Source organism: Gopherus flavomarginatus, chromosome 11, assembly GCF_025201925.1.
Source record: "Gopherus flavomarginatus isolate rGopFla2 chromosome 11, rGopFla2.mat.asm, whole genome shotgun sequence".
NCBI lineage: Eukaryota > Metazoa > Chordata > Testudines > Testudinidae > Gopherus > Gopherus flavomarginatus.
The window spans coordinates 3,723,940-3,747,665 of NC_066627.1; the positions used below are offsets into that span (position 1 = coordinate 3,723,940).

A 23,726-nucleotide genomic window follows, 5' to 3' on the forward strand; every position below is an offset into this window, starting at 1 on the left:
AGCGGGCGGGGGAGGAGGGGCAAGTGGGGCAATTTGCCTCGGGCCCCACAGGGTCCCCTCCAAGATAATAGTGTTCTATAGTATTGCAACTCTTTTTTAATGGAAGGGGCCCCTGAAATTGCTTTGCCCCAGGCCCCCTGAATCCTCTGGGCGGCCCTGCTGGGGAGCCACAGCTGTCTAAGCCGATTCTGCTTCTGGTTCCAGGCCCCGGCACCATGTCCCCGCCACAGAACCGGCTTCACAGGCTCCTATGGCCCTTTGTGCATCTGGGCCCCACTACGGATCCTTAGTGATCATGGCTGAGTGGTTAGTGATTGATGCTCATTGGTCCTTGAACATTTGTTCTGGCTTCTTAATTAGTGATCATTCCTTTTTGGGCATTGATCATTCATTGCTGATTATGGATAAGTGATTATGATCAGTTAATAATTACTAGCAGCTTATTGATCTTTCATTGTTTCATATTAATTACTGGTCTGTGAGTGTTGATTATTGATAATTAATTACAGATCACTAGGTACTGACCAGAAATAGCTAATCCCTGATTATTGATTTCTCAGTGATAAAGGATTGGAATTGACTCTTGATTCTTATTCATAGATCACTGCTGAGTCAGCCTTGATGGGATCTCGCTAATTAGTGATGACAGGTGGTTGATTACTAATAAATAATGTGACACAAAGCTTCTCCTCTGCCTTGGTGGGTCCTGCACTTCTTGGCAGATTTTGCTCACCTCAGTGATCTCCCCCACAGTCTGGGTCAACTCCTCCTGTGTCTGATCAGGAGTTGGGAGGTTTCGGGAGAACCTGGGCCTGCCCTCTACTCCGGGTTCCAGCCCAGGGCCCTGTGGATTGCAGCTGTCTATAGTGCCTCCTGTAACAGCTGCATGACAGCTACAGCTCCCTGTGCTACTTCCCCATGGCCTCCTCCAAACACCTTCTTTATCCTCACCACAGGACCTTCCTCCTGGTGTCTGATAACGCTTGTACTCCTTAGTCCTCCAGCAGCACAGCCTCTCACTCTCAGCTCCTTACCTCTTGCTCCCAGCTCCTCACACGCACTTCCTCTCCTCTGGCTCCCCCCTCCCTGACTGGAGTGAGCTCCTTTTTAAACCCAGGTGCCCTGATTAGCCTGCCTTGACTGGCTGCAGGTGATCCAATCAGCCTGTCTGCCTTAATTGGTTCTAGCAGGTTCCTGATTACACTAGTGCAACCTCTGCTCTGGTCACTCAGGGAACAGAAAACTACTCAGCCAGTGACCAGTATATTTGTCCTCTCCCAGACTCCTGCACCCCACTGGCCTGGGTCTGTCCCAATAAGCTTTTCTGATTATCTCTGATTGATCATTGCACACTGTGAGGAATCTGGGCTGGCAGCAAAGAAAGTCCCAGGTAACCTAACGCGTGCACCTGGCCTGTAGCTGGCAGCCTGATCGGCTCCACCCTGGTTCCTGGGCAGAGTCAGCAACCAGCTCATAAGCCCAGCAGAAGTTAAGCAGCTGCCCAAAGCATTTCCCTAGAGCTGTGAAAGCAGCTGTGTTGGATTGTTCCAGCCTGTTCCTGCCTTGTTCCCATCCGGGGCCAGCCTGGCTCCTGCCTTGTTCCTGTCTGGCTCCAGCCCTGCTCCTGCCTTGTTCCCGTCTGGCTCCAGCCCTGCTTCTGTCTGGCTCCAGCCCGGGTCCTGTCCTGGCCCCAGGCTTTCCTCTCTCCAGGTAACCTGGTCCTAAACCTGGGCTCTAATTCCTGACTTTGGTTTGAGCCTCTGACAACCATAAAATCACACAGTTGTAGGACAGGGAGAGACCTCGAGAGGTCACCTAGTCCCATCTCCTGCCGTGGGGCAGGACTGAGTAATAACTCGTCCATCCCTGACAGGTATTTCTCTAACCTGTTCCTAAAAACCTCCAACAATGCAGGCTCCACAACCTCCCTGGACAATTTGTTCCGCTATTTACCCAGCCTGATAGTTAGGAAGTTTTTTCCAGTGTCCAAACTAAACTGCCCTGGCTGCAGTCTAAGCTCATTGCTTCTTGTCCTGTCCTCACAGGATAACGAGTGCAATTTTCACTCTCCTTTTTGTCACAACCTTTTATGTATTTCAGAAATGTTACCATGTCATTCCCCCACCCTGGCCACCCCAGTCTTCTCTATTCCACACTAAACAACCCCAGTTCTTTCAATCTCCCCTCACAGCTCATGTTTTCTAGCCCTTAAATGATTTTAGTTGCTCTCCTATGGCCTATCTCCAACTTTTCCTCATCTTTCCTGAAATGTGGTGCCCACCACTGGACACAAGACTCCAGCTGAAGCCGTATCAGTGTGGAGCAGAGCAGAAGAATTACTGCTTGTATCTTGCTCGCAGCACTCCTGCTAATACAGCCCAGAATTTGGTTTTTCCCCGCCAACGTTACATTATTGACTCATATTTAGCTTGTGATGCAGTCTGACCCCAGATCCCTTTCCGCAGTCAGTTCCCGTTCTGCATGTGGGCTACTGGTTCTTCGTTCCCCAGTGGTTACCTTGCATTTGTCCTCGCTGAATTTCATCACTGACTGTGGGTGACTGGGTAGTTCCCGAGGACGGCTGATGGCTGGTGGCTGCATGCCGATGGGGTGGGATAGATTATTGAGCACTGGTTATTGCTAGAAGCACCAAAGTGTGACCATGAAGGTAGCTGTTGCTGTTACCTTAAGCAGCGTGACGCCGGCGCTGTACAACAGGCTGAGCAGGAAGAGAGCAATGAAGGCAACAGGTGTCCAGAGACCGTCAGATTCCTCCTCTCCTCCTTCAGCATCGATGCCTTGGTCCTCCACTGGGCAGTGAGGAGCTGGGGGTGAGATAAAGGGGCTGGTTAGAGAGGCCTCTTCGTTAAGCCAAGGAGCTGAGTGGGCACAGCAGGGAGCTCCGGTCTCTGCTCTTGGCAGGAGCTCCTGTCCAGGGCCAGAGACAGAGGGCTCCCTGCCAGGGGACACTGGGTGGGCTGCAGGTGGAGACTCCCTGTCACAGGCTGCAATTCTCAGAGCAGCCTCAGGGATTTCAGCCCCCAACTTCCATTACATTTCACACCCTTTGGCTCCTTTGCAAACTCCAGCCAGCAGCACTACACGCCCGTCCCCGAGCATGCCCTCCCCCTCCCTTGGCCAGCCAGGGAACTGGGCTGAGACCTGCCAGTGCAGAACTCAATGGGATCAGGCAGCAGCATCTTCCCAGTCAATGCCAGCTTGAGTTGTGCTGGGACCGGTTCCTGGGCAGTAGCGGCACCATGGGGAATGAAGGCATCTCATGGGGACTGAGTAAAAGCTCTCTCAACTCATTCCACATGGGATACCACTCAGTAGGAGGTTTTCCACTCACCACCAGCCTGGGCTCCATTGGGGACCCCTTCCCAAGAGCTGGAAGGACTCACAGCCCAGCATTAGTTGGCTTCAAGTCATCAGGGCCTGATGAAATGCAGTCTAGAATACTCATGGAGCAGACTGAGGAGATATCTGAGCCATTAGCGATTATCTTTGAAAAGTCAGGGACGATGGGAGAGATTCCAGAAGACTGGGAAAGGGCAAATATAGTGCCCATCCATAAAAATGAAAATAAGGACAACCCAGGGAATTACAGACCAATCAGCTTAACTTCTGTACCCAGAAAGATAATGGAGCAAATAATTAATCAATCAGTTTGCAAACATGTAGAAGAAACAGCAAAGAATCCTTTGGCACTTTATAGACTAATAGACGTTTTGGAGCATTAGCTTTTGTGGTTGAATACCCACTTCGTCTGATGCATGTAGTGGAAATTTCCAGAGGCAGGTATATATATGCAAGCAAGAAGCAAGCTAGAGATAATGAGGTTAGTTCAATCAGGGAAGATGAGGCTCTGTTCTAGCAGTTGTGGTGTGAAAACCAAGGGAGGAGAAACTGCTTTTGTAGTTGGCAAGCCATTCACAGTCTTTGTTTAATCCTGAGCTGATGGTGTGAAATTTGCAGACGAATTGAAGCTCAGCAGTTTCTCTTTTCAAGTCTAAAGTTTTTTTGCTGTAGCATGGCCACCTTAAGATCTGCTATTGTGTGGCACAGTTCTTCCGCTCTACTCCACACTTATTACGGCTCAGCTGGAGTATTGTGTCCAGTTCTGGGCACCACATTTCCGGAAAGATGTGGACAAACTGGAGAAAGTCAAAGAAGAGCAACAAAAATGATTAAAGGTCTAGAAAACATGACCTGTGAGGGAAGATTAAAAACTGGGTTTGTTTAGTCTGGAAAAGAGAAGGCTGAGAGGGGACATGATAACCGTTTTCAAGAACATAAAAGGCTGTGACAAGGAGAAGGGAGAAAAATTGTTCTCCTTAACCTCTGGCGATAGGACAAGAAGCAATGGGCTTCAATTGCAGAAAGGGAGGTGTAGGCTGGACGTTAGAAAAAGCTTCCTGTCAGGGTGGTTAAGCACTGGAATAAATTGCCTAGGGAGGTTGTGGAATCTCCATCATTGGGGGTTTCTAAGAGCACATTAGACAAAGATTTGTCAGGGATGGTCTAGATAATGTTTAGTCCTGCCATGAGTACAGGGCCTGGACTAGATGAGCTCTCGAGGTCCCTTCCAGACCTTTGAGTCTATGATTCTATGACTCCCCACTGACCCACTGGTGGACCACTCCACCACTGCTAGGGCCCTGGGTCAGGACTCGGTGGAGTTGGGTGGGCCCCTGTCCTCCTGCACTGCCATCACCCCCTCTGGTGATGGCCCCTGGGTTTGGCCATTACAATACACTCCCCTGCATTTGAGGGCCTCTCTATTTACCCTGGCTGCTAGGCCACACTCCCCTGCACTCAAGGGCTGCTATATTCATTCTAACCCCTAGGAAACAAAATCCTGCACTTGAGGGCTGATATATTGACCCTGGGCACTAGGCCACACCATTCTATGCTCATGGGTGGCTGTATTCTCTCAGCCCATTAGGCCACACAGCCCAGAACCCAAGGGATGCCACTTAGACTCTGGCAATTGGGCCGCATTGTGGTGAGACCAGAAAAGTCCGGCAGACTGAATCTGCAGCGTCAGCACAATCCTGATCCACCCCGCACTGCTTTATTCTACATTTGTATCTGTTCAGCCATTGCCTCCTCTTAAGCCTCTCTATACTAAGTTACAGACCTTTACTGCCTGGTACTTTCTCCCCATGGAGATACTTATACATATCCATGAAGCCATCTCCTGAATGTCTCTTTCAGACAATTTGTCTCCTCCTATCTCTCACTGGAAGCCATTTCCTCCATCCTCTAAACATTTTTCTAGCTCTCTTTTGCACCTCCTCCAATTTTTCAACCTTCTTTTGAATATTGGACAAGAGAATGGCCACAGTGCATGTGACCAATGGTCCAGCTACCCCAGGACTCTGTCTTCCAACAGTGGTTGATGCCAGAGGTATCAGAGGGAATAACCAGATCAGGGCAATTATTGAGTCATCCATCTGCTGTCAGACAGAACCAGCCTATGACAGGCAGAGCCTGAAGGACAACAAGAGCTTAGGGCTGCATCCATGGCCATCTTCGCTAATAACCTTTGATGGATCTATCCTCCATGAACTTGCTAATTCTTCTTTGAACCCAACTATATTTCTGGCCGTCACAACATCTCCTGACCACTAGTTCTACGGGTTGACTCTGTTGTGAGAAGAAATATTTCCTTGTGTTTGTTTTAAACCAGCTGCCATTTAATCTCAGTGGGTGACCCCTGGTTCTTGTGTTATGTGAAGGGGGAAATAACACTTCAATATTTACTTTCTCAGATTTTATAGACCTTGATCATATTTCCCTTTAGTCAATTCTTTTCTAAGATGGAAAGTCCCAGCCTTTCTAATCTCTCATCATATGGAAGCTGTTCCATCCCCATGATCAATTTTCTCCCCACTCTGTACCTTCTCCATTTCTAATACATCTTTCTTGACATGGGGCGATCAGACATAATACCAGATTCCTGGGGGCTCTGCCTCTGAACCTGATGTGGGCAGGTGAGGACACATCTCCAAGGAGCTCTGATGCCATAGCAGCCAGGGCTACATTGCTAGACAGATGTAATGGTTAAGAAACAAGTCTTGGAGATGGGGGATCGGGGCTCTATTCCCACCTCTACCACTGACCTGCAGTGTGACCAGATACAAGCCACTTAGTCTGGGGTCTTTAAAGGACTCTGAGGAAATGAGGTGCCAGTGAAATAAACTCACAATTGCAGTGGGAGTTGGGTGTCTCACTCATTTTTAGTGTCCCAACTTTAATCCCTTTGTGTCAAAATATCCCCTCCCAGCCTTTCTCTGCTTGGTTCCCGGACGTTTGCTCTACGTCTGTTTATGTAGTGCTCATCCAATGGGGCCCTGTCACGGAGTGTGGGGGAGTCCGGCCCTGCACCCCTCTTCCTGGGACCCACAGTGACTCTCAGCCAGCCAGTAAAACAGAAGGTTTATTGGACAACAGGAACACAGGTTACAGCAGAGCTTGCAGGCACAGTCAGGACCCCTCCACCGAGTCCTTCTGGGCTTTCAGGGTGCTTGGATCCTAGCTAGGATACCCTGAATTCCACCCACACAGCCCCAAGCCCAAACTCAAACTGCTTCCCTCCTGCCACTCCCTTCCTTTGTCCCCTTCCCTGGCAAAGGTGTTGACCTTTCCCCTCCCTTACCTAGCTCAGGTTACAGGCTCTGGCATCGTCCATCTCCTAAAGTCCTCCCCTGCTCTCCCACTCCCCACACAGACAGTCCCTACTGCATCACATCTCTCCCCCCTTCGAGACTGAACTGAGCGGGGTCACTCTGCCCAGTGACCTGGGGAAGTTCAGGGTCCCCTCTCCGGGACAACGCATCCGCTGTCAGGTTGGCACTTCCCTTCACATGGACCACGTCCATGTCATAGTCCTGCAGGAGCAGGCTCCACCTCAGGAGCTTGGCGTTGGCTCCTTTCATCTGGTGCAGCCAGGTCAGGGGAGAGTGGTCGGTGTACACGGTGAAGTGTCGCTCAAAGAGATATGGCTCTAGCTTCTTAAAGGCCCACACCATGGCCAGGCATTCCTTCTCCATGGCCGCGTAGCTTCGTTCCCGGGGTAGCAGCTTCTTACTCAGGTACACGATGGGATGTCTCTCCCCCTTTTCATCCTCCTGCATTAACACCGCCCCCAGTCCCGTGTCTGAGGCATCGGTGAACACCATAAAGGGTTTGTCAAAATCTGGGTTTGCCAGAACTGGGTCACTAACCAGAGCCTCCTTCAGCGCCCGGAAAGCCTCCTGGCACTGCTCAGTCCAGATCACCTTGTCTGGCTTCCCCTTTTTGCACAGTTCAGTGATGGGGCCGGCTATGGCACTGAAGTGGGGCACGAACCTTCGATAGTACCCTGCCATCCCAATAAAGGCCTGGACCTGCTTTTTGGTTTGGGGAGCAGGCCAGTCTCTGATCACCTCCACCTTGGCTGGTTCCGGCTTCAGGCAGCCGCTCCCCACCCGATGGCCCAGGTAAGATACTTCAGCCATCCCCACTTTGCACTTCTCAGCCTTTACTGTTAACCCAGCCTTTCGGAGTCGGTCCAGGACTTGTTTAACCTGGGACACGTGGTCCTCCCAGGTCTGGCTGAAGACGCAGATGTCGTCAATATACGCCACGGCAAAACTCTCCATCCCCCTCAGTAGCTGATCCACCAGGCGCTGGAAGGTGGCCGGCGCTCCCTTGAGGCCGAAGGGCAGGGTCAAAAACTCATAGAGCCCCAGAGGGGTGATAAAGGCCGATTTCAGCCGGGCATCTGCGTCCAGCGGCACTTGCCAGTAGCCTTTGGTAAGATCCATAGTGGTGAGGTACCGAGCACCTCCCAGCTTGTCTAGGAGCTCATCAGGCCTGGGCATAGGGTAGGCATCAGATACGGTGATGGCATTGAGCTTTCGATAGTCCACACAGAACCGGATTGACCCATCCTTCTTGGGAACCAGCACTACTGGCGAGGCCCAAGGGCTGGAAGACGGCTGGATCACCCCCAAAGCCAGCATGTCCCTGCCCTCTCTTTCAAGATCCTGGGCAGTTTTACCAGTGACCCGAAAAGGGGAGCATCTTATAGGGGGGTGTGACCCCGTCTCCACCCGGTGGACAGTCAAATTAGTGCGTCCAGGCTGGTTGGAAAACAGCTGTCGGTACAGATGCAGCACCCCTCTGATCTCAGCGTGCTGGCCCGGGGTCAGTTGCTCAGAGAGGGGAATCGCCTCCAGGGGGGAACCAGCTTTTGTCCCAGGGAATAGATCCACTAAGGGGTCATCTCCCTGCCCCTCCCAATGTCCACACACGGCCAACACCACATTCCCCCTGTCATAGTATGGTTTCATCATGTTCACATGGTACACCCGACGGTGATGTGCCCGGTTTGACAGCTCCACCACATAGTTTACCTCATTCAGTTGCTTGATAACCTTGAAGGGCCCTTCCCAGGCGGCCTGGAGTTTGTTTCTCCTCACGGGGATAAGAACCATCACCTGATCCCCGGTGGCGAAGGCACGGGCTCGTGCTGTGCGGTCATACCAGACCTTCTGCCTCCTCTGGGCTCGGGCCAGATTCTCCCTGGCCAGGCCCATGAGCTCGGCCAGTCTTTCCCGGAAGGTCAGGACATACTCCACCACTGACTCTCCCTCGGGAGAGGCCTTCCCCTCCCATTCGTCCCTCATCAGGTCTAGGGGCCCCCTCACCCACCTTCCATACAACAGTTCGAAAGGTGAAAACCCGGTAGATTCCTGGGGTACCTCCCTGTACGCAAACAGCAGGTGAGGTAAGTACTTGTCCCAATCTTGCGGATGCTGGTTCATAAATGTTTTTAGCATCATCTTCAGCGTCCCGTTGAACCTTTCTACCAGCCCGTTGGACTGGGGGTGATACGCTGAGGCCCAGTTGTGCTGGACCCCACATTTCTGCCATAAGGACCGGAGCAGGGCCGACATGAAGTTGGACCCCTGGTCCGTTAAGACCTCCTTGGGGAACCCCACCCGGCTGAAAATTGTCAGCAGCGCATCTGCCACTGTGTCTGCTTCGATAGAGGACAAGGCCACCGCCTCGCGGTAGCGAGTGGCAAAATCCACCACCACCAGGATGTATTTCTTCCCTGACCGAGTCGTCTTGCTGAGAGGTCCCACTATGTCCATTGCCACCTTCTGGAAAGGTTCTTCTATGATGGGTAAAGGCCTCAAAGCCGCTTTCCCCTTGTCCCGGGCCTTCCCCACCCTCTGGCAGGGGTCACAGGATTGGCAGTACTGTCGGACATGGGTAAAGACCCCAGGCCAGTAAAAGTTCTGTAGCAGCCTCTGCCTGGTGCGCCGGATTCCCTGGTGCCCTGCGAGAGGGATGTCATGGGCCAGGTACAACAGCTTGTGACGAAACTTCTGGGGAACCACCAGCTGCCTCCTGATCCCCCATGACTCTACTTCCCCTGGGGGAGCCCATTCTCGGTACAGGAACCCCTTCTCCCACAGGAACCTCTCCTTGCAACCTCTCCTCATGGTCTGTACCGCACTAAGGTCAGCCCGGTCCCTGTGCTTCCGCAAGGAGGGATCTTTCTGCAACTCGGCCTGGAACTCAGCAGCTGGGACAGGAATGGGGACCAGCTCTCTCTTGCTGGCTGGGTCTGAGGCTGCAGCCTCTCTGCACCATGCCCCTGGGCGTTCCCCACTCCCTGAGTTAGGGTCCTGCACCTCAGGTCGAGTACCTTCCCCGTTTTCGGGGTGCAGTGCCATTTGCCGACTCTGACTACGAGTCACGACCAGGGCACTCTGGGTGTTACTAGGCCAGTCCTCAAGGTCCCCTCCCATTAACACGTCAGTGGGCAAATATTGGTGTACCCCCACATCCTTGGGGCCCTCCTTGGCCCCCCATTTCAGGTGTACCCTTGCCACGGGTACCTTGAATGGGGTCCCGCCCACACCCATCAGGGTCAGGCAGGTGTCGGGCACCATCCGATCTGAGGCCACCACCTCGGGCCGGGCCAGCGTCACCTCTGCGCCCGTGTCCCAGTACCCAGTGACCTTCCTCCCATCCACTTCCAGGGAAACAATGCACTCTTTCCGGAGGGGCAGCCCCGCGCCCACCCGGTAAACCAAAAACCCGGAACCGGGAGCATCCATAGGTGGTATGTTGCCAACCCCCCTTTCCTGGGAATGTAGCCCCTCCTCCGATTGGGTTTTTACCCAGTCCACCCTCTGCGGGTTGGGTCTGCTTGGTCTGTCCCTGATCTTGGGGCACTGGGCCCGTATGTGACCTCGTTGGCCACAGCGATAGCAGCCCATATCTCGTGGGTCCCCTTGAGTGGGTCGGAGGGACCTGCCGCTGGATGTTCCCCTTTTGGGGGGGTTCTCCATAGGCCCCCTTTGGGAGGTCCCATGTTGACTCTCTCTCGGCGTTGAGGCAGGCCTGCTCCTTCGAGACTCCTCCCTACCATCCCCTGCCCGACTGTCCACAAATTGGTCGGCCAGCTGGCCTGCATGCTGCGGGTTCTCCGGCTTCTGGTCCATCAACCACAGCCTCAGGTCGGACGGGCACTGCTCGTACAGGTGCTCCAGTATGAATAGGTCAAGCAGGTCCTCTTTAGTTTGGGCCCCAGCTGTCCACTTGCGGGCATACCCCTGTGCCCGGTTGACCAGTTGTAGGTATGTGACCTCACGGGTTTTACGCTGGCTCCGGAACTTTTTCCGGTACATCTCAGGAGTCAGCCCAAACTCACGGAGCAGGGCCTGTTTGAACAGTTCGTAGTCCCCTGCCTCCGCCCCTTTCAGTCGGCTGTACACCTCCACGGCTGTGGAGTCCAGTAAGGGGGTGAGAACTGCGATCCTGTCTGCAGGGTCAACCCTGTGCAGCTCGCAGGCATTCTCAAAGGCCGTCAGGAAGGTATCTATGTCCTCCCCCTCCTTACGCCAGGGCAGCAAGTGCTTATCAAAGCTCTTTGTAGGCTTGGGTCCCCCCTCACTCAACGCAGCCGGGGCCCCACTGCTCCTCAGCTGGGCCAGCTCCAGCTCATGTTTACGCTGTTTCTCCTTCTCCTCCCACTCACGCTGGCGCTGGTTCTCCTTCTCCTCCCGCTCACGCTGGCGCTGGTTCTCCTTCTCCTCCCACTCACGCTGGCGCTGTTTCTCCTTCTCCTCCCGCTCATGTTTACGCTGGTTCTCCTCATGTTTACGCTGTTTCACCTTCTCCTCCAGCTCTCGCCTCTTTAACTCGAGCTCTTCCCGTCTCAGCTCCCTTTCATATTCCAGCCGCCTCCGCTCCACGGATGCCGAGCGTCGCCGGGAGGATCCCCTGCTGGGGGATGAGCTTCGCCGGGAGTATCCCCTGCTGGCCAGGGGGGTCACGATGCCCTCGGTATACACTGGGCTCCTCCCCGCCCTTCCTCTACGCCTAGGAAGGGGGGGTCTCGGGAAGCCCTCGTCTGCCGGCTGACCACTCCCAGCAGGGACAGACACTGGTGCCTGCGCTGCATCTGCTCGGCTGCTTCCCTCAGAGACAGGGCTCCGTTCATTCATGCGGTCTCCCTCCTCCAGCTGGGCAATCAGCTGGTCCTTGGTGCGTCTCCCTGGGTGCAGCCCCCTCTGCTTGCACAGCTCTAGCAGGTCACACTTGCGCCGCTTGGCATACATCTTCCTGCTGGCCACTCACAGGCCGGGGTGCTCGCCGCTCCCCACGGTTTCCAGGGGGACCCCTAGTGCACCAGCCCTTCTTGAGGTCACCACCTCTCTGCCAGGGTCGAGCTGCAGACTCCTCCGCCCCTGGGACTGCTCGCTGCAATCCCCCGGGGGACCCTGTTACTGCAAAGTCCTTCTCACTGGGCACACACTCCCAGGGGTTAACCACCCCTTCGTTTTACTGCTGCCCAGTCACTTACTGCAGGAAGCGCCGTCCACGGGGTGCAGTATATCCCACCACTGCCACCAGTTGTCACGGAGTGTGGGGGAGTCCGGCCCTGCACCCCTCTTCCTGGGACCCACAGTGACTCTCGGCCAGCCAGTAAAACAGAAGGTTTATTGGACAACAGGAACACAGGTTACAGCAGAGCTTGCAGGCACAGTCAGGACCCCTCCACCGAGTCCTTCTGGGCTTTCAGGGTGCTTGGATCCTAGCTAGGATACCCTGAATTCTGCCCATCCTGCCCCAAACCCAAACTCAAACTGCTTCCCTCCTGCCACTCCCTTCCTTTGTCCCCTTCCCGGGCAAAGGTGTTGACCTTTCCCCTCCCTTACCTAGCTCAGGTTACAGGCTCTGGCATCGTCCATCTCCTAAAGTCCTCCCCTGCTCTCCCACTCCCCACACAGACAGTCCCTACTGCATCACAGGCCCTAACCTAAGTCAGGACATCTAGGAGCTGCAATATCATCAATAACAATGGATGGATAGCAACTCACTGCAGACGGATGGGAGGTAGAAACATGCACTGCAGAGGATGGATGGATGCAGAGAGGACATTGCCTGTTTTTCCATGCATGATTCGATGGATAAGGTAGAATCAAAGAGACAGGTGCTGCAGAGGGTAGGATGGATGGATGGATCCTGTGGAAGGATGAATTGATGCAGACAATCCATAAGGAAAGGAGGATGGCTAGAGAGAAAGAAAGGGTGGATGGATACATCTAGATATTGTGGGAGGAAGCGTGTGTCGATAGATAAGACGCACGGACAGTCTCAGCCACAAGACACACTTTTCATCACAAGCTCTAGCATGGTGCATTTTATTTGGGCATATCCCGCACACAGCCATGCTCCGTACACCAGAGCTCCCACAGCTTTACACACAGGCTCAGAGGAATCCCAGACCCCACGAGGTTCCATGGCCACCCTAGATACGCCGTGAGGAGCCCGCGGGGCTCTGATCCTCAGTAGCAAGTAACGTCGGTGTCGGACAGGATCACAGAGACATTGATGGTGGTGGGTTTACCGGAGGCTTTGTCCATGCTCCAGTGGATGAAGGTCATGGGCAGACCCTCGTGCCCCACCACGCAGGCGTAGGTGTCCCCCCGCTCCCATTCGGACACCAAGACATTGAGCTTGCTGTAGATGAAGTAGCGCTCCTCCTTCCCAGCCTCCCACACGGGGCCGACGTTGGTGTAGGCTTCCTGGGGCACGGGCCGATCCTGCTGGGTCCATGTCACCAAGATGTCTCTGGGCCGGAACCCGGAGGCCAGGCAGGTGTTGGTGGCTGATTCCCGGAGAGCCAGTTCCTCAGCATGAGGAGGGGAGATGTAGACAGAGGGGGCCCGGAGGGAGACCGGTGGCATGAGAAACAGCAAGGGATTAATGCTAAGGATTGGGACCCAGGAGTCCTGGCTACCATCCCCCACCCTCATGACCCTGCTATATCCCACTAGACACCCCACACGCCTCCCAGATTCATGGACAGAATCCAGGAGTTCAGGCCACACTAACCCACTAGATCCAAATCCCTTCCATGAAAAGGGGCTAGAACCCAGGTGTCACAGCCTCCAGTCTCCCTGTTTTAACCCACTACATCCCACTCCCCTCCCAGAGACAGAAAAAGAACCCAGGAGTCCTGACTCTCCATCCCCTTCTCTCTCATCAATTTACACATTTCATCCCACCCACAAATTTCTGACTCCCCGTCCCAAACACCTGAAACCGGATCAGAGCTGGGGCCCCCTAGAGACAGAAGGTCCCACGTCCCATTCCCCACACCCTGTGCCAGCCACTCCCCCAGCCTGCGGCCCCATTGGAGCTGGCGCCCCCTACAGGGGAAAGGCTGAGTTCTTACTGTGACTCTTGCGGATGGTCTTGACAATGGCTGACGGGAAGTCTTGGTGCTTCACGGTGAAGGTGAACTCCTCCCCCGCCTGCCACTCCTCCACGCACACCCGCAGGATGCTGGTTGCACTGTAGGTGCCATCTTCCTGCAGCACCAGATCCCTGGAGACCACGGCCAACGGGCCCCCGCTACCCCGGTTCCAGGAGACCTCCAGGCTGCCGGGGGTCTCCATGCCACTCACCAAACAACTGATGGTGGCGTTCTGCGCTATGTAGAGGTCCTCCAGGGAAGGGGGGAGGAGAGACACCTCCAGAGGGTGTTGATTACAGTTGCTGACACCTGGTGGGGGCAGGAGGAGGCATTGAGGGCTGGGCTTAGCAAATATTTCAATGGGCACCAGGTGGTAACTGAGTGCCTCTCTCTCAGGAGTGCAGAGCCCAGGGGCTGTTCGGGAAAAGGGCCAAGGATCATTGGACTTGTAAATAGGGCACTTGGTTCCCTGGTGGAAGGGGCAGAACCCTCATCTTATGGAGCAGCAGGAACAATGGCTGAGATTTTCCAACCAACTGAGGGATTGGGATTCCTGGGTCCCATTATGGTTATTTGGGTCTCTGGGTCCCAGGAACAAATCTGAAGGTCTCTGGTTTTGTTGGGAGAAAGCCCCATTGTGGAAAAAATGGCCAGGGACAGATCTGCCATGGTTACTCAACTCACAGTCCTTCCAGACACAAATTCATGAGCTCGATGACCCGCCTGAGCTCAGCTTAGTTATCCCCATTTTCCAGAGATGGCAGCTGGGACACAGAGGACAAATGACCTGCCCATGGTCATGCCTGGCACCCAGACATTCCTGCTCTAACCACGAGACCCCACATGGGACCCACAGCTCAGGACGGAACTTGTGTTCCCCAACCCCTACTCCCTGCACAGGCAGACGGGCCCTTTATATTTCACACCCATCGTCTGCCAAGATCCCTCAGGGCATGAGTCCCCCAACTCCCACTGCAAGCCGATGGGGAAGGGGAGAGCTTGAGTCTCTTTAGAAACCTCAGCCAGGAAGCCCAGACTGATTGGAGCCCTGGCACCAAGGGACAACGGCCTCTATTGAATGTTCTCTGAAGGATATGCACGGTCTGGCTCATGAAATAAGTTTGTAAAGTGGATCCTGCTGGAGCTGGGAGTCAAGATTCACATGGATGCCCAAGCCCCACTGTGGGCCAATGGAGCTGAGGGGTTTCTCTCCTTTGTTTGCATGAATTTTTAGGCTTCTAGCCAGGCAAAATAAAAACCCAACCATTGAGCATCATCTCCCTTGAAACTCAAAGAGCATGGGCCTTCACCCAAACCCTCAACTGAACTCCCAAGCCTTCCCCGCAGAGTCATAGTGACCTTCCAGATCCTCAGCCTTAAACGGCAACAACTTAACATCATCATCTTCATTTTCGTCCTCCTCACCATCATCATATTCATCTTCTTCACCTCCTTGTCTTCATAACCACTTCCTTCCTCTTTATCTTCATCTTCTCCAGAGCAAAACCTTCATTACCATCCTCTTCATTATCTCCTTCAGCTTTCTGACACTCTTTCTCCTTTTCTCCTTCAGCATCTTCATCTCCTTCGAGATTATCATCACGATCATTATCCTCAGCTTGATTTTACAGTAATGCAGATGGACTTGGTTCTTTGAGCTAGTCCTGCAAACCTGAACCCTCCCCCCACCATTGAACCACACTATCTCCTCTTCTCCCCCAGTCTCCACCATGCAGCATCATCACATTGGGTCACTGTAAAGGTGCGGGACTCACCCCTGCTGCACCTCCTGCTGGTCACCTCGGGAATTAACTCTCCAGCCTCCAGAGCACCTTCTGAAGGCCAGTGTCCCGCTGCTGCTTGGCCCCCGTGTCCCTCCCTGGACTCCAGTGCCCCTATATCCAGGGTATTGCCCCTGGCAGTAACCCCCCAGTCTCAGGGCTTACTCCTTCCCAGGGAACCCCCATCCCCCATCTGCACCTCTCCTTAGTCGTAGGCTACTGCCAGTCACCAAGTAGCCCCCATGCCCTGGGGCAGACTGCAATGTCAGTCACTCATCGCTGGCAAGGAGAGTTTGGGCCTGCTCCCTTCCTCTGCCCTTTGGCTGCCCCCTACAACCCCAATACCTATTTGGCCATATACTAGGCCGCAGCCTGGGGGATTTCCAGGCCAGAACTCCCCAGCTCTTCTGGCCTTCCCCCAGCCCTACTCTACCTCAGATTCACTCCCCAGCAGCCAGGCCCATCCGTCTCAAAGGCTAGAGAGAGAGTCTGACTAGGCTTCTGGCTCACAGCCTCTTACAGGGACCAGCTGGGCCCGACTGGGCCAGGGCCCCACCTGTTCTTGCCTTCCCCAACCAGCCCAGGCTTTGATCCACAGCCGCAGCCCTCTCCCAGGGCCGCTTTAATCCTTTCCGGACTGGACCGAGTGACCACCACACTACAGTCACCAACCCATTTTCTCACTCCGGTGGAGCCTCTTCCCTCCTTCAAATGCTCCCAGCAAAATTCAGCACAGCTGAGATTTTCAAAGGCTGCCTTAAGGACTTGGACAACTTGGGCATTTCAATGGGATTTGGGCACCTTACTCCAATGGAGACTCTTAGAGAGTCTCACCCGAAATATCCCATAAAGGCCAGATGCCAGGTGACAAGCACCAGCCTGATTTCCAGAGGTAAGAAGTACAGACGCAAGTCAGATCAGAGCCCCTAGCAGGCCACATCCACGTTTACCAGGGAGCTGAGGGAATGAAATTCTTGGAGGAGCTGGAATTTAATGATCAGGAAGAGAATCCTGGGAAAACTGAGCAAGTGGAAATTAGTGAGAGATTGAGAATGAGAAATTCACAGAGGAAATACTAATTCTACCTGCAACACACCCCTGTGCTGAGGGCCTAGGCGCAACTAAAGTCCTTCTTGGAGGGTTAACTGGGACATAAAGGCTGCCTAGGACTTGTGCGGGGTCAGTTTCACTCTTCAGTCCCAATTCACAGTAACTGGAGTTTGCCTTTCCCTTTGAGATGCCAAGGCTCCTCACCTGTATTGCTCATGGTTATGTCCTGCGTTAGTTCTCCAGAACAGGGTGTGGTCACTTCGCAGGTAAATTGGGTGCCTTGTCCCCATTGTGCCAGCGACACAGGGTGAGAACTGACCAGGCTGGTGGTCCCGTTGCTGTTCTTCTTGGGGGGTTCTGTCTTCACCGCAGAGCTGACTTGACCATCCACTTTCCATGAGATTCTACTGGCTGCTAAGTCATAGCCCAGAACTAGACAGGTAACATGACCAGAATTTTTGATGACGTCTTCATAGGAGGGTTTGGTTAAGTAGATGGTTGGGTCAAGTGAGCTTCTGAGGCAGGCTGAGAAATGCAAAGAGATGTCATTGACCAGTTCAAATAATGTGGAAAGGCAGAAAAAGACGATTGAAATCTAATTTAATCTAATCTAATCTATCCCTCCACCTCCAACAGAACGCTCCTAGTGTCCCTCCCATCCATCCAGCCCTGGTATTTCTTTCTCTTCCCATCCACCTACAGCACCAGTTTCTCTATGGCACTCCTGTGTCTCCCATCACACTGGTGTCTAGGTGAAGTCCCACCTACCCTTAGGCAGGGCTGGTTTCTCAGTAACTCTCCACCGCACCTCCCCGCCATGAACGGGCCCAGCCCCTCACCCAAGCACTTGCTGGTGTTGTGCATGGAGAGCTCTGCTCCCACTGCTGGGTGGGTCACTTGGCAGGTGTAGACGTCCCCCTTCTCCCAGCTCTGCTTGGTGACATTCATGCGGCTCTGTCCCATGTAGAAGCCGTCTGTGCCCATTGCAGAGGAAAAGGCCGGGGTGGGGAGGCTGCTCTCCTTTCCATTCACCAGCCATTTCACGTTGCTTTGTCGGGTTTGAAGCTCAGGAGGAGGCAAACCAGCTCCAGCTGGCTCTCTGTGGAGCTCTCCTAGCAGGTGGGGACCAGGAGGTGAACCTTGGGTGGCTTTGTCAAACCACACCCTGAGAGCAGAGAGAGGGGAAAACACAGTCCGGTGTCACTCTCTGTAGATCCCCAGCCCCCTTCCAGAGAGAGAGATAACTCTACAGTCCTCCCAGCACTAGTATATCCCACCTTGTTCTGGCACGTTTACACTGAGTGCTTTAATCAGCCTCCAGGACTGAGATTTTTTACAGCCATGTAAGGGATTAAAACAAATGGGAACAGGGCCCTTAAATCATCTAGGCAAATATTAAAAGCCTCCAGGCATTCTTCCTGCACGTGCTGCGTGGAGTGTGTTCTCCCTGGTAAACAGCTGGAACAAAGCTGGAACTTGAGCTGTGTTTGTTTATTTGAACATGTTTCCCTCAATTAATGTTCCCTATTTAAAGGGGACCATGGTGCTGTACAGCATGACATGGCATCAGAAGAAAACCTGGGGGAGGACTGACTGTGTTTGACTATGGATAAAGGGTCAAATCCTCAGCTGATATAAGTCGGCTCAGTGCCACTGACTTCAGGAGTGATCAGTCAATTTACACCCGTTGAAGTTCTGACCCCAGAATGCCTAGGTTTGCGGCTCTGGGCTTGTATCCATTTCAAAAGATGCCTCAGAACTGCCAGAGTGCAAGCAACACACCCAGCTCCATGACAAAGGTGTACCAGTGCTAGCTCGGAAGGGGGTATAGCCCCTTTAAGGCCAGTGGTTGCTGGGAATTGTAGTCCCATGGGGCTGCTTGCTGCTGTCTATATCAGGGAAAGCTTCTGGCTCAGTGCTGAGGAAAGTGCCTGAGGGGGAATCTCGAGATGTGGACAGGCAGGAGGCCTAGGAACCATGCAGGGAAGGTGGCCTAGTGGGAAAGGGGGGTGCTCCCCATGCAGCTGGCTGAACGCTGGGGGGCTCTGGTGGCCGGGACCCTGGGCTCTGAGTTGCACTGGTTTTGCTTTGAGGCTTTGGACTGACGCGGCGAATGGGCTTTGTTCTGCTTCCCCCAGTGGGAGGCGGTTGGGTTGGATTTGGGTGAGGGTGAGGGTGAAAGGCAGTGAGCCGAAGATTTCCCCTGTGCAGAGGGGCCAGCATGCGGCTTAGGTGCCATTTCAGCCCGGCTGCGGGTCTGAGATTTCCCAAGGTGCCTAAGGGATTCGCTTGCCAAGTTCCCATGGGAACCAGGTGCCTAAATCCTTTAGGCAGAGCTGAAAAATCCCCCCCTTACTGGAACGTAGGTCTCTGCCCCAGGCGCCTTTCACCTTAAGGTTTCCCTCCTTCAGGGGTCCATAGAGGGGGAGCTTTGGGCAGGAGATTTGCAGTGACAAAGCACCAGGGCTCAGTGTGTTTCAACACTGGGCCAAACTTTCCCCAGACTTTCAGGCTGAGGTTTTTCCAAAGGCGCCTATGGGATGTGGATTAAGATTCACTGGCTCCCAGACCCTCTAGGCGCTTTGAAAAGCTCAGCCTGGCTGTGCCACCCTCCCTGCCGCGTGTCTTACACTCCTGAGGGAACTTCTTCGACTTGGTCGTTGCTGTCCCTTGATGTGTCACATCGCACTGGTAGGTGTCGCCCTGCCAGGGCCTGGCAGAGATGATCAGCAGGCTGCTCTGGGTGAAGCGCCCGTTGCTCACCGTCACCTCTGGGAAAGTTGTGACCCCCTGGGTCACTTTGTCCGAATTCCACTTCATCTCCACTGGTGATGGGAAATAGCCTGTTACGAGGCAGGCCAAGTTTGTGTCTGGGGGCGCATTGCCAGACTTGGTGCAGCAGGGAACCAGGGGGAAGACGAAGGGGGGTGTGGGGTTCCCTGAAAAAATAAAGCGAATACAAGAGAAACCATCAAAAAGGGGGAAGAGGACTCAGGTTCTGTTCCCAGCTGCTGTGGGACCTTGGGCCTGTCACTGACCTTCTCTCTGCCTTTAACTTCCCATTCTGCAGTGGTGTCCTAGCGATGGGCGAAAAACACGAGAAATGGGATTCTGATCTCGGCCGTTGCAGTGTAAACCTGGAGCAACTGCGCTGGAATAGCTCTGCTTTGTGCGAGTGATGCTGAGTGGAGACTCTGGTCCTTTACAAGGCACAAATATTCCCCAAGCGCCTCACAACCTGAGTCCAGCCCACCTCAGCTCTCCGATGTGAAGTGAGCATCATTACCCTCATTGAACAGATGGGGAAACTGAGGCATGGAGAGGTGACGTGGCTTCCCCAAGGTGACAGAGCGAGTCTGTGGGAGATCTGGGAATTGAAGCCAGGTCCTTGAGTCCCTTCCTCTGTTTGATCACAAGACCATTAGTTAAAGCTAGGGAAGAGCCCTCCATGAGCCATGGATGGATGAGATAACCCAACACGCGCCCTTTCTCCTCCGGTCCCTGCCCTTCTGTGCAAACAGAGCTTTCAAACCATACTTGTGTGCAACTATGTACAGGGACATCTCTCTATCCCATACACACCCACTACCCATCCGGGCTGGGCAGGAGTCAGGACTCCTGGGTTCTATCCCCAGTTCCAGGACAGCCATAAAGTCTCCTTCTTCACCCTCCAGCATGGCAGGTTCTCAAAAAGACCCCCCAAGAGGCCTCAATCTTTTCTGAGCTCTGCAGCCCTCATGACCAATCTCTGGGGGAAACTGACCAACAAACAACACGGGCTGAAAGGGGAAGTTTACGCAAGTGAAAGTCACACTAATGTTATTTTTTCGCCTCGGTTTTAGCCCCCTGTGCTCTCCCACCTGTCCAATTTTCACACCTTCCTACCAGCTGTAACAGTGAAAGCTCCCCAGAGGGCGTCATCTATTGTTCTCAATCTATAATTATCCTGACTTCCATCGGGGGGGTGGGGAGGAGAGGGGATGTCTGACAGGCAAAGATACCTCAGAAGAGCTCTGCGACAGACACAGAGCAGAGCTGGACTCCCAGACAGAACCCCCCGGTCTACAGTGTTGGGTCGTGACCCAACAAGGCCAGTGATTTGGTGAGTCCATCCCAGGAAAGTGGCTGCTATTGGCTTGTCACATGAGTGCAGAGCGTGTTTTAACCTCATCAGAGGTAAATGGGGTGAAGCGTGTGCTATAGAGGGGAGCAAGGCACCTGGGTTCCCTCACCAGCTCTGGAATGGGAGTGGGATCTAGCCATTAGAGTGGGGGGCTGGGAGCCAGGAATCCTGGGTTCTTTCCCCAGCTCTGGAATGGGAGTGGGGTCCAGTAGTTAGAGCGGGGACATGGGAGCCATACTGTTGTGCTCTGTCCTGAAGGGCAGTGGGATATGTCCCCCTTTATGGACCCAATACCAGGGCAGGGTGCAGCTCATGGCTCCTCTGCACAGGCTGGATATGCTGCGGAGGCCAGGACGGGTACAGGCCAGGCTGTGCACCCCAGGCAGAGACGAGGGGACAGAGGTGCTTATCCCACACTCCAGCTATTAGCTGGGATAACAGCTTTGAAAGAACTGAAGGCAGCGAGCCCAGGGCTGGGCCAGCAGGGGCTGCAGGTGGGGAGTGAGGATGATCAGATAGCAAGCGTGAAAAATTGGGACACGGAGTGGGGGTAATATAAGAAAAAGCCCCCAAAATCACGACTGTCCCTATAAAATCTAGACATCTGAGCTGGGGGAACCCCAGGGCTGGGCTAGCAGGGAGCTGCGGGTCAGGAGTGAGGGAACAGGCACGGCCGGGTAGACAGGGCTGGGTTAGGAGGGGGCTGCGGGTCGGGAGGGAGGGGCACCGGCAGAGCTTGGGGAGAGACAGGGCTGGGCTAGCAGGGGGCTGCAGGTTAGGAGTGAGAGGCACCAGCAGGGCTGGGTAGGCGGCAGGGCTGGGCTAGCAGGGGCTGTGGGCTGGGGTGGCTCCAGGCACTAGCACGCCAAGCATGTGCCTAGGGCGGCAAGCCACGGGGGGTGCTCTGCCAGTTGCTGCAAGGGCGGCAGGCAGCCTGTCTTCGACAGCATGCCTGCAGAGGGTCCGCTGGTCCTGTGGTTTCGGCGGACCTCTCACAGGCAAGCAGCCAAAGGCAGCCTGCCTGCCGTGCTTGGGGCAGCAAAATACCTACAACTGCCCCTGGCTGCGGGTTGGGAGTGAGGGGCACTGGCAGGGCTGGGGCGGGGGCAACGCTGGGCTAGCAGGGGCTGCGGGTTGGTAATGAGGGGGCACCAGCAGAGCTGCAGGGGGCAGGGCTGGGCTAGCAAGGGGCTGCAGGTCAGGAGTGAGGGGCACTGGCAGGGCTTGGGGGGAGGAGCGCAGAGCTGGGCTTGCAGGGGGCTGCAGGTCAGTAATAGGGGGCACCAGCAGAGTGAGGGGGAAACCAGGGCTGGTCTAGCAGGAGGCTGGAGCTCAGGATTTAGGGCCATTAGCAGACATGGGGTGCTAGGGGTTGGGGGGCTGCAATTAGAGGTTGGGGAAGTAGCTGAATTGTTTCTAAGGAAGTTTAATTGTCTCCAGCAAAAAATTTTCTAAACTGAGGCACAAATTTCCCCTTTGGCATGTCCCTTGTCAGAGGTAACCCCTGAACTCACTGAGTGCAGGAACGCGTCTCCCTGAGCCGGCCCTGCCTCCTTCCACCAGCTCTGCACTCACGCTCCATGCTGAGAACCGGGCAGGGGGATTCCCAGCACAGCTAGATGTGAGCTCGGCTGCCTGGGGCTGGACGTAACTGGCAGCTCAGAGGCGACAGCTCAGGGGTCAGCTTCCTAACTTGGCCTTTGAGTTGAGATGGCTCCTTTTTTGCGGCGCACTCAGCTGGAGACGCGTTGGGCTTCCTTAACGGGGGACAAGCTCTGACGTCTCTGGCTAAAGCCCACTGGAGATGCAGACCCCGGTAAGTGCTCCCCAAGGCGCCTCAGCTTTGAGCACCTAGAAAGTGAAGCAGCTGGAATTCTTGGGAGATTTCTCCCGCAGAGTTTGGGAAAGTGTCCAGAAAATCTTCAACCCAATTGGTTCGAATCTGAGTGGTTTCTTGAGTGGGAACCTGGCTAGAAAGATTGTGAGCTAGGGGTGGTGATAACCAGTCGACTACTGAGTTTGGGGGAGGGAAGGATTTTTTACCCTAACCCCAGAACTATGACCCTAAACCAAACCTTAAACCTAACTACTTAGACCCCCAACTCTGTCCTAGCTCCCTAACCATGACCCTAACCCCAGCGTCCTAACCCCTGACAGATGCACCCATTCCTTAACCCCAACACTCTAATCCTCCCCCTTTCCCTAGAGTCCTATCTTCATCCTTAACCCCGGATCTCTAACCCCTACTCCCTAACTCTGACCCCCAACTCTGACCCTCTCTTCACACCCAACCCCTAACCCCAACGTCCCAACCTTATCCCCCAAACCCTGACTTTAGATTGCTCAGGCTGCAATGGTCCTGGGATCAATAGAGTCCTCATTGTTGTTTCTCTGTAAAGTTCCTGGCACAATGAGACCTGGTCCTAGATTGGGTTGTGATACAAGTACTAACAACCAATTATACCCCTAACCATAACCTCAGCTCTAACCCGAACCTCCCACCTTGACTCTCTGAGCACTAGGGTTTCTGTGTCTCCAGTTGGGTATCAAGCATCCCAGCCTCAGAAATATGAGTCATTGTCGCAAACTGACCCTTGGGGTAGGACCCAAGAGTCTCACTAACTCCCTCTGGGAAATGGCAGCAGAACTGGTTGGTATTTGAAGGTTGAATGGCTGCAAAATTGTCTAGAAATTCAGTCACAACACATTAAATATTGACCCAAACCATTAAACCATCTCCCATAATTCTATCCCTGCAACCTATAGCCCTTATCCCCAGCACCTAAAACTAACCGCTAACCCATAATCCTCCTCCCCACGTATAATTATAACCCAAACTCTAACCCAAGGGGCCCATATGTCCAGGGTTCAATTGGACAGTCCCAGTCCCTCCTACCGGTGTCTCAAGTGAGTTCTCAGGACTCTAAGGACGTGTGTTTGAGATACAGAATTGCTACCTGGCCACTAGGGGCTGAGGATGTTAACAATGAACCTAGGA

At 54.0% G+C, this 23,726-nt stretch overlaps 2 gene segments (V, D, J or C); one reads left to right on the forward strand and one right to left on the reverse strand.

Moving 5' to 3' along the window:
- LOC127031858 (immunoglobulin heavy constant mu-like) overlaps positions 1-20,570 on the reverse strand; it is a 167,772-nt gene extending 147,202 nt beyond the window's left edge. Inside the window, 1 exon segment of the C gene segment in view lies at positions 20,483-20,570. Within this exon segment, the coding sequence occupies positions 20,483-20,526 (44 nt within the window).
- Positions 1-23,726, forward strand: part of LOC127031862 (Ig gamma-1 chain C region, membrane-bound form-like) — a 192,423-nt gene that overhangs the window by 160,364 nt on the left and 8,333 nt on the right.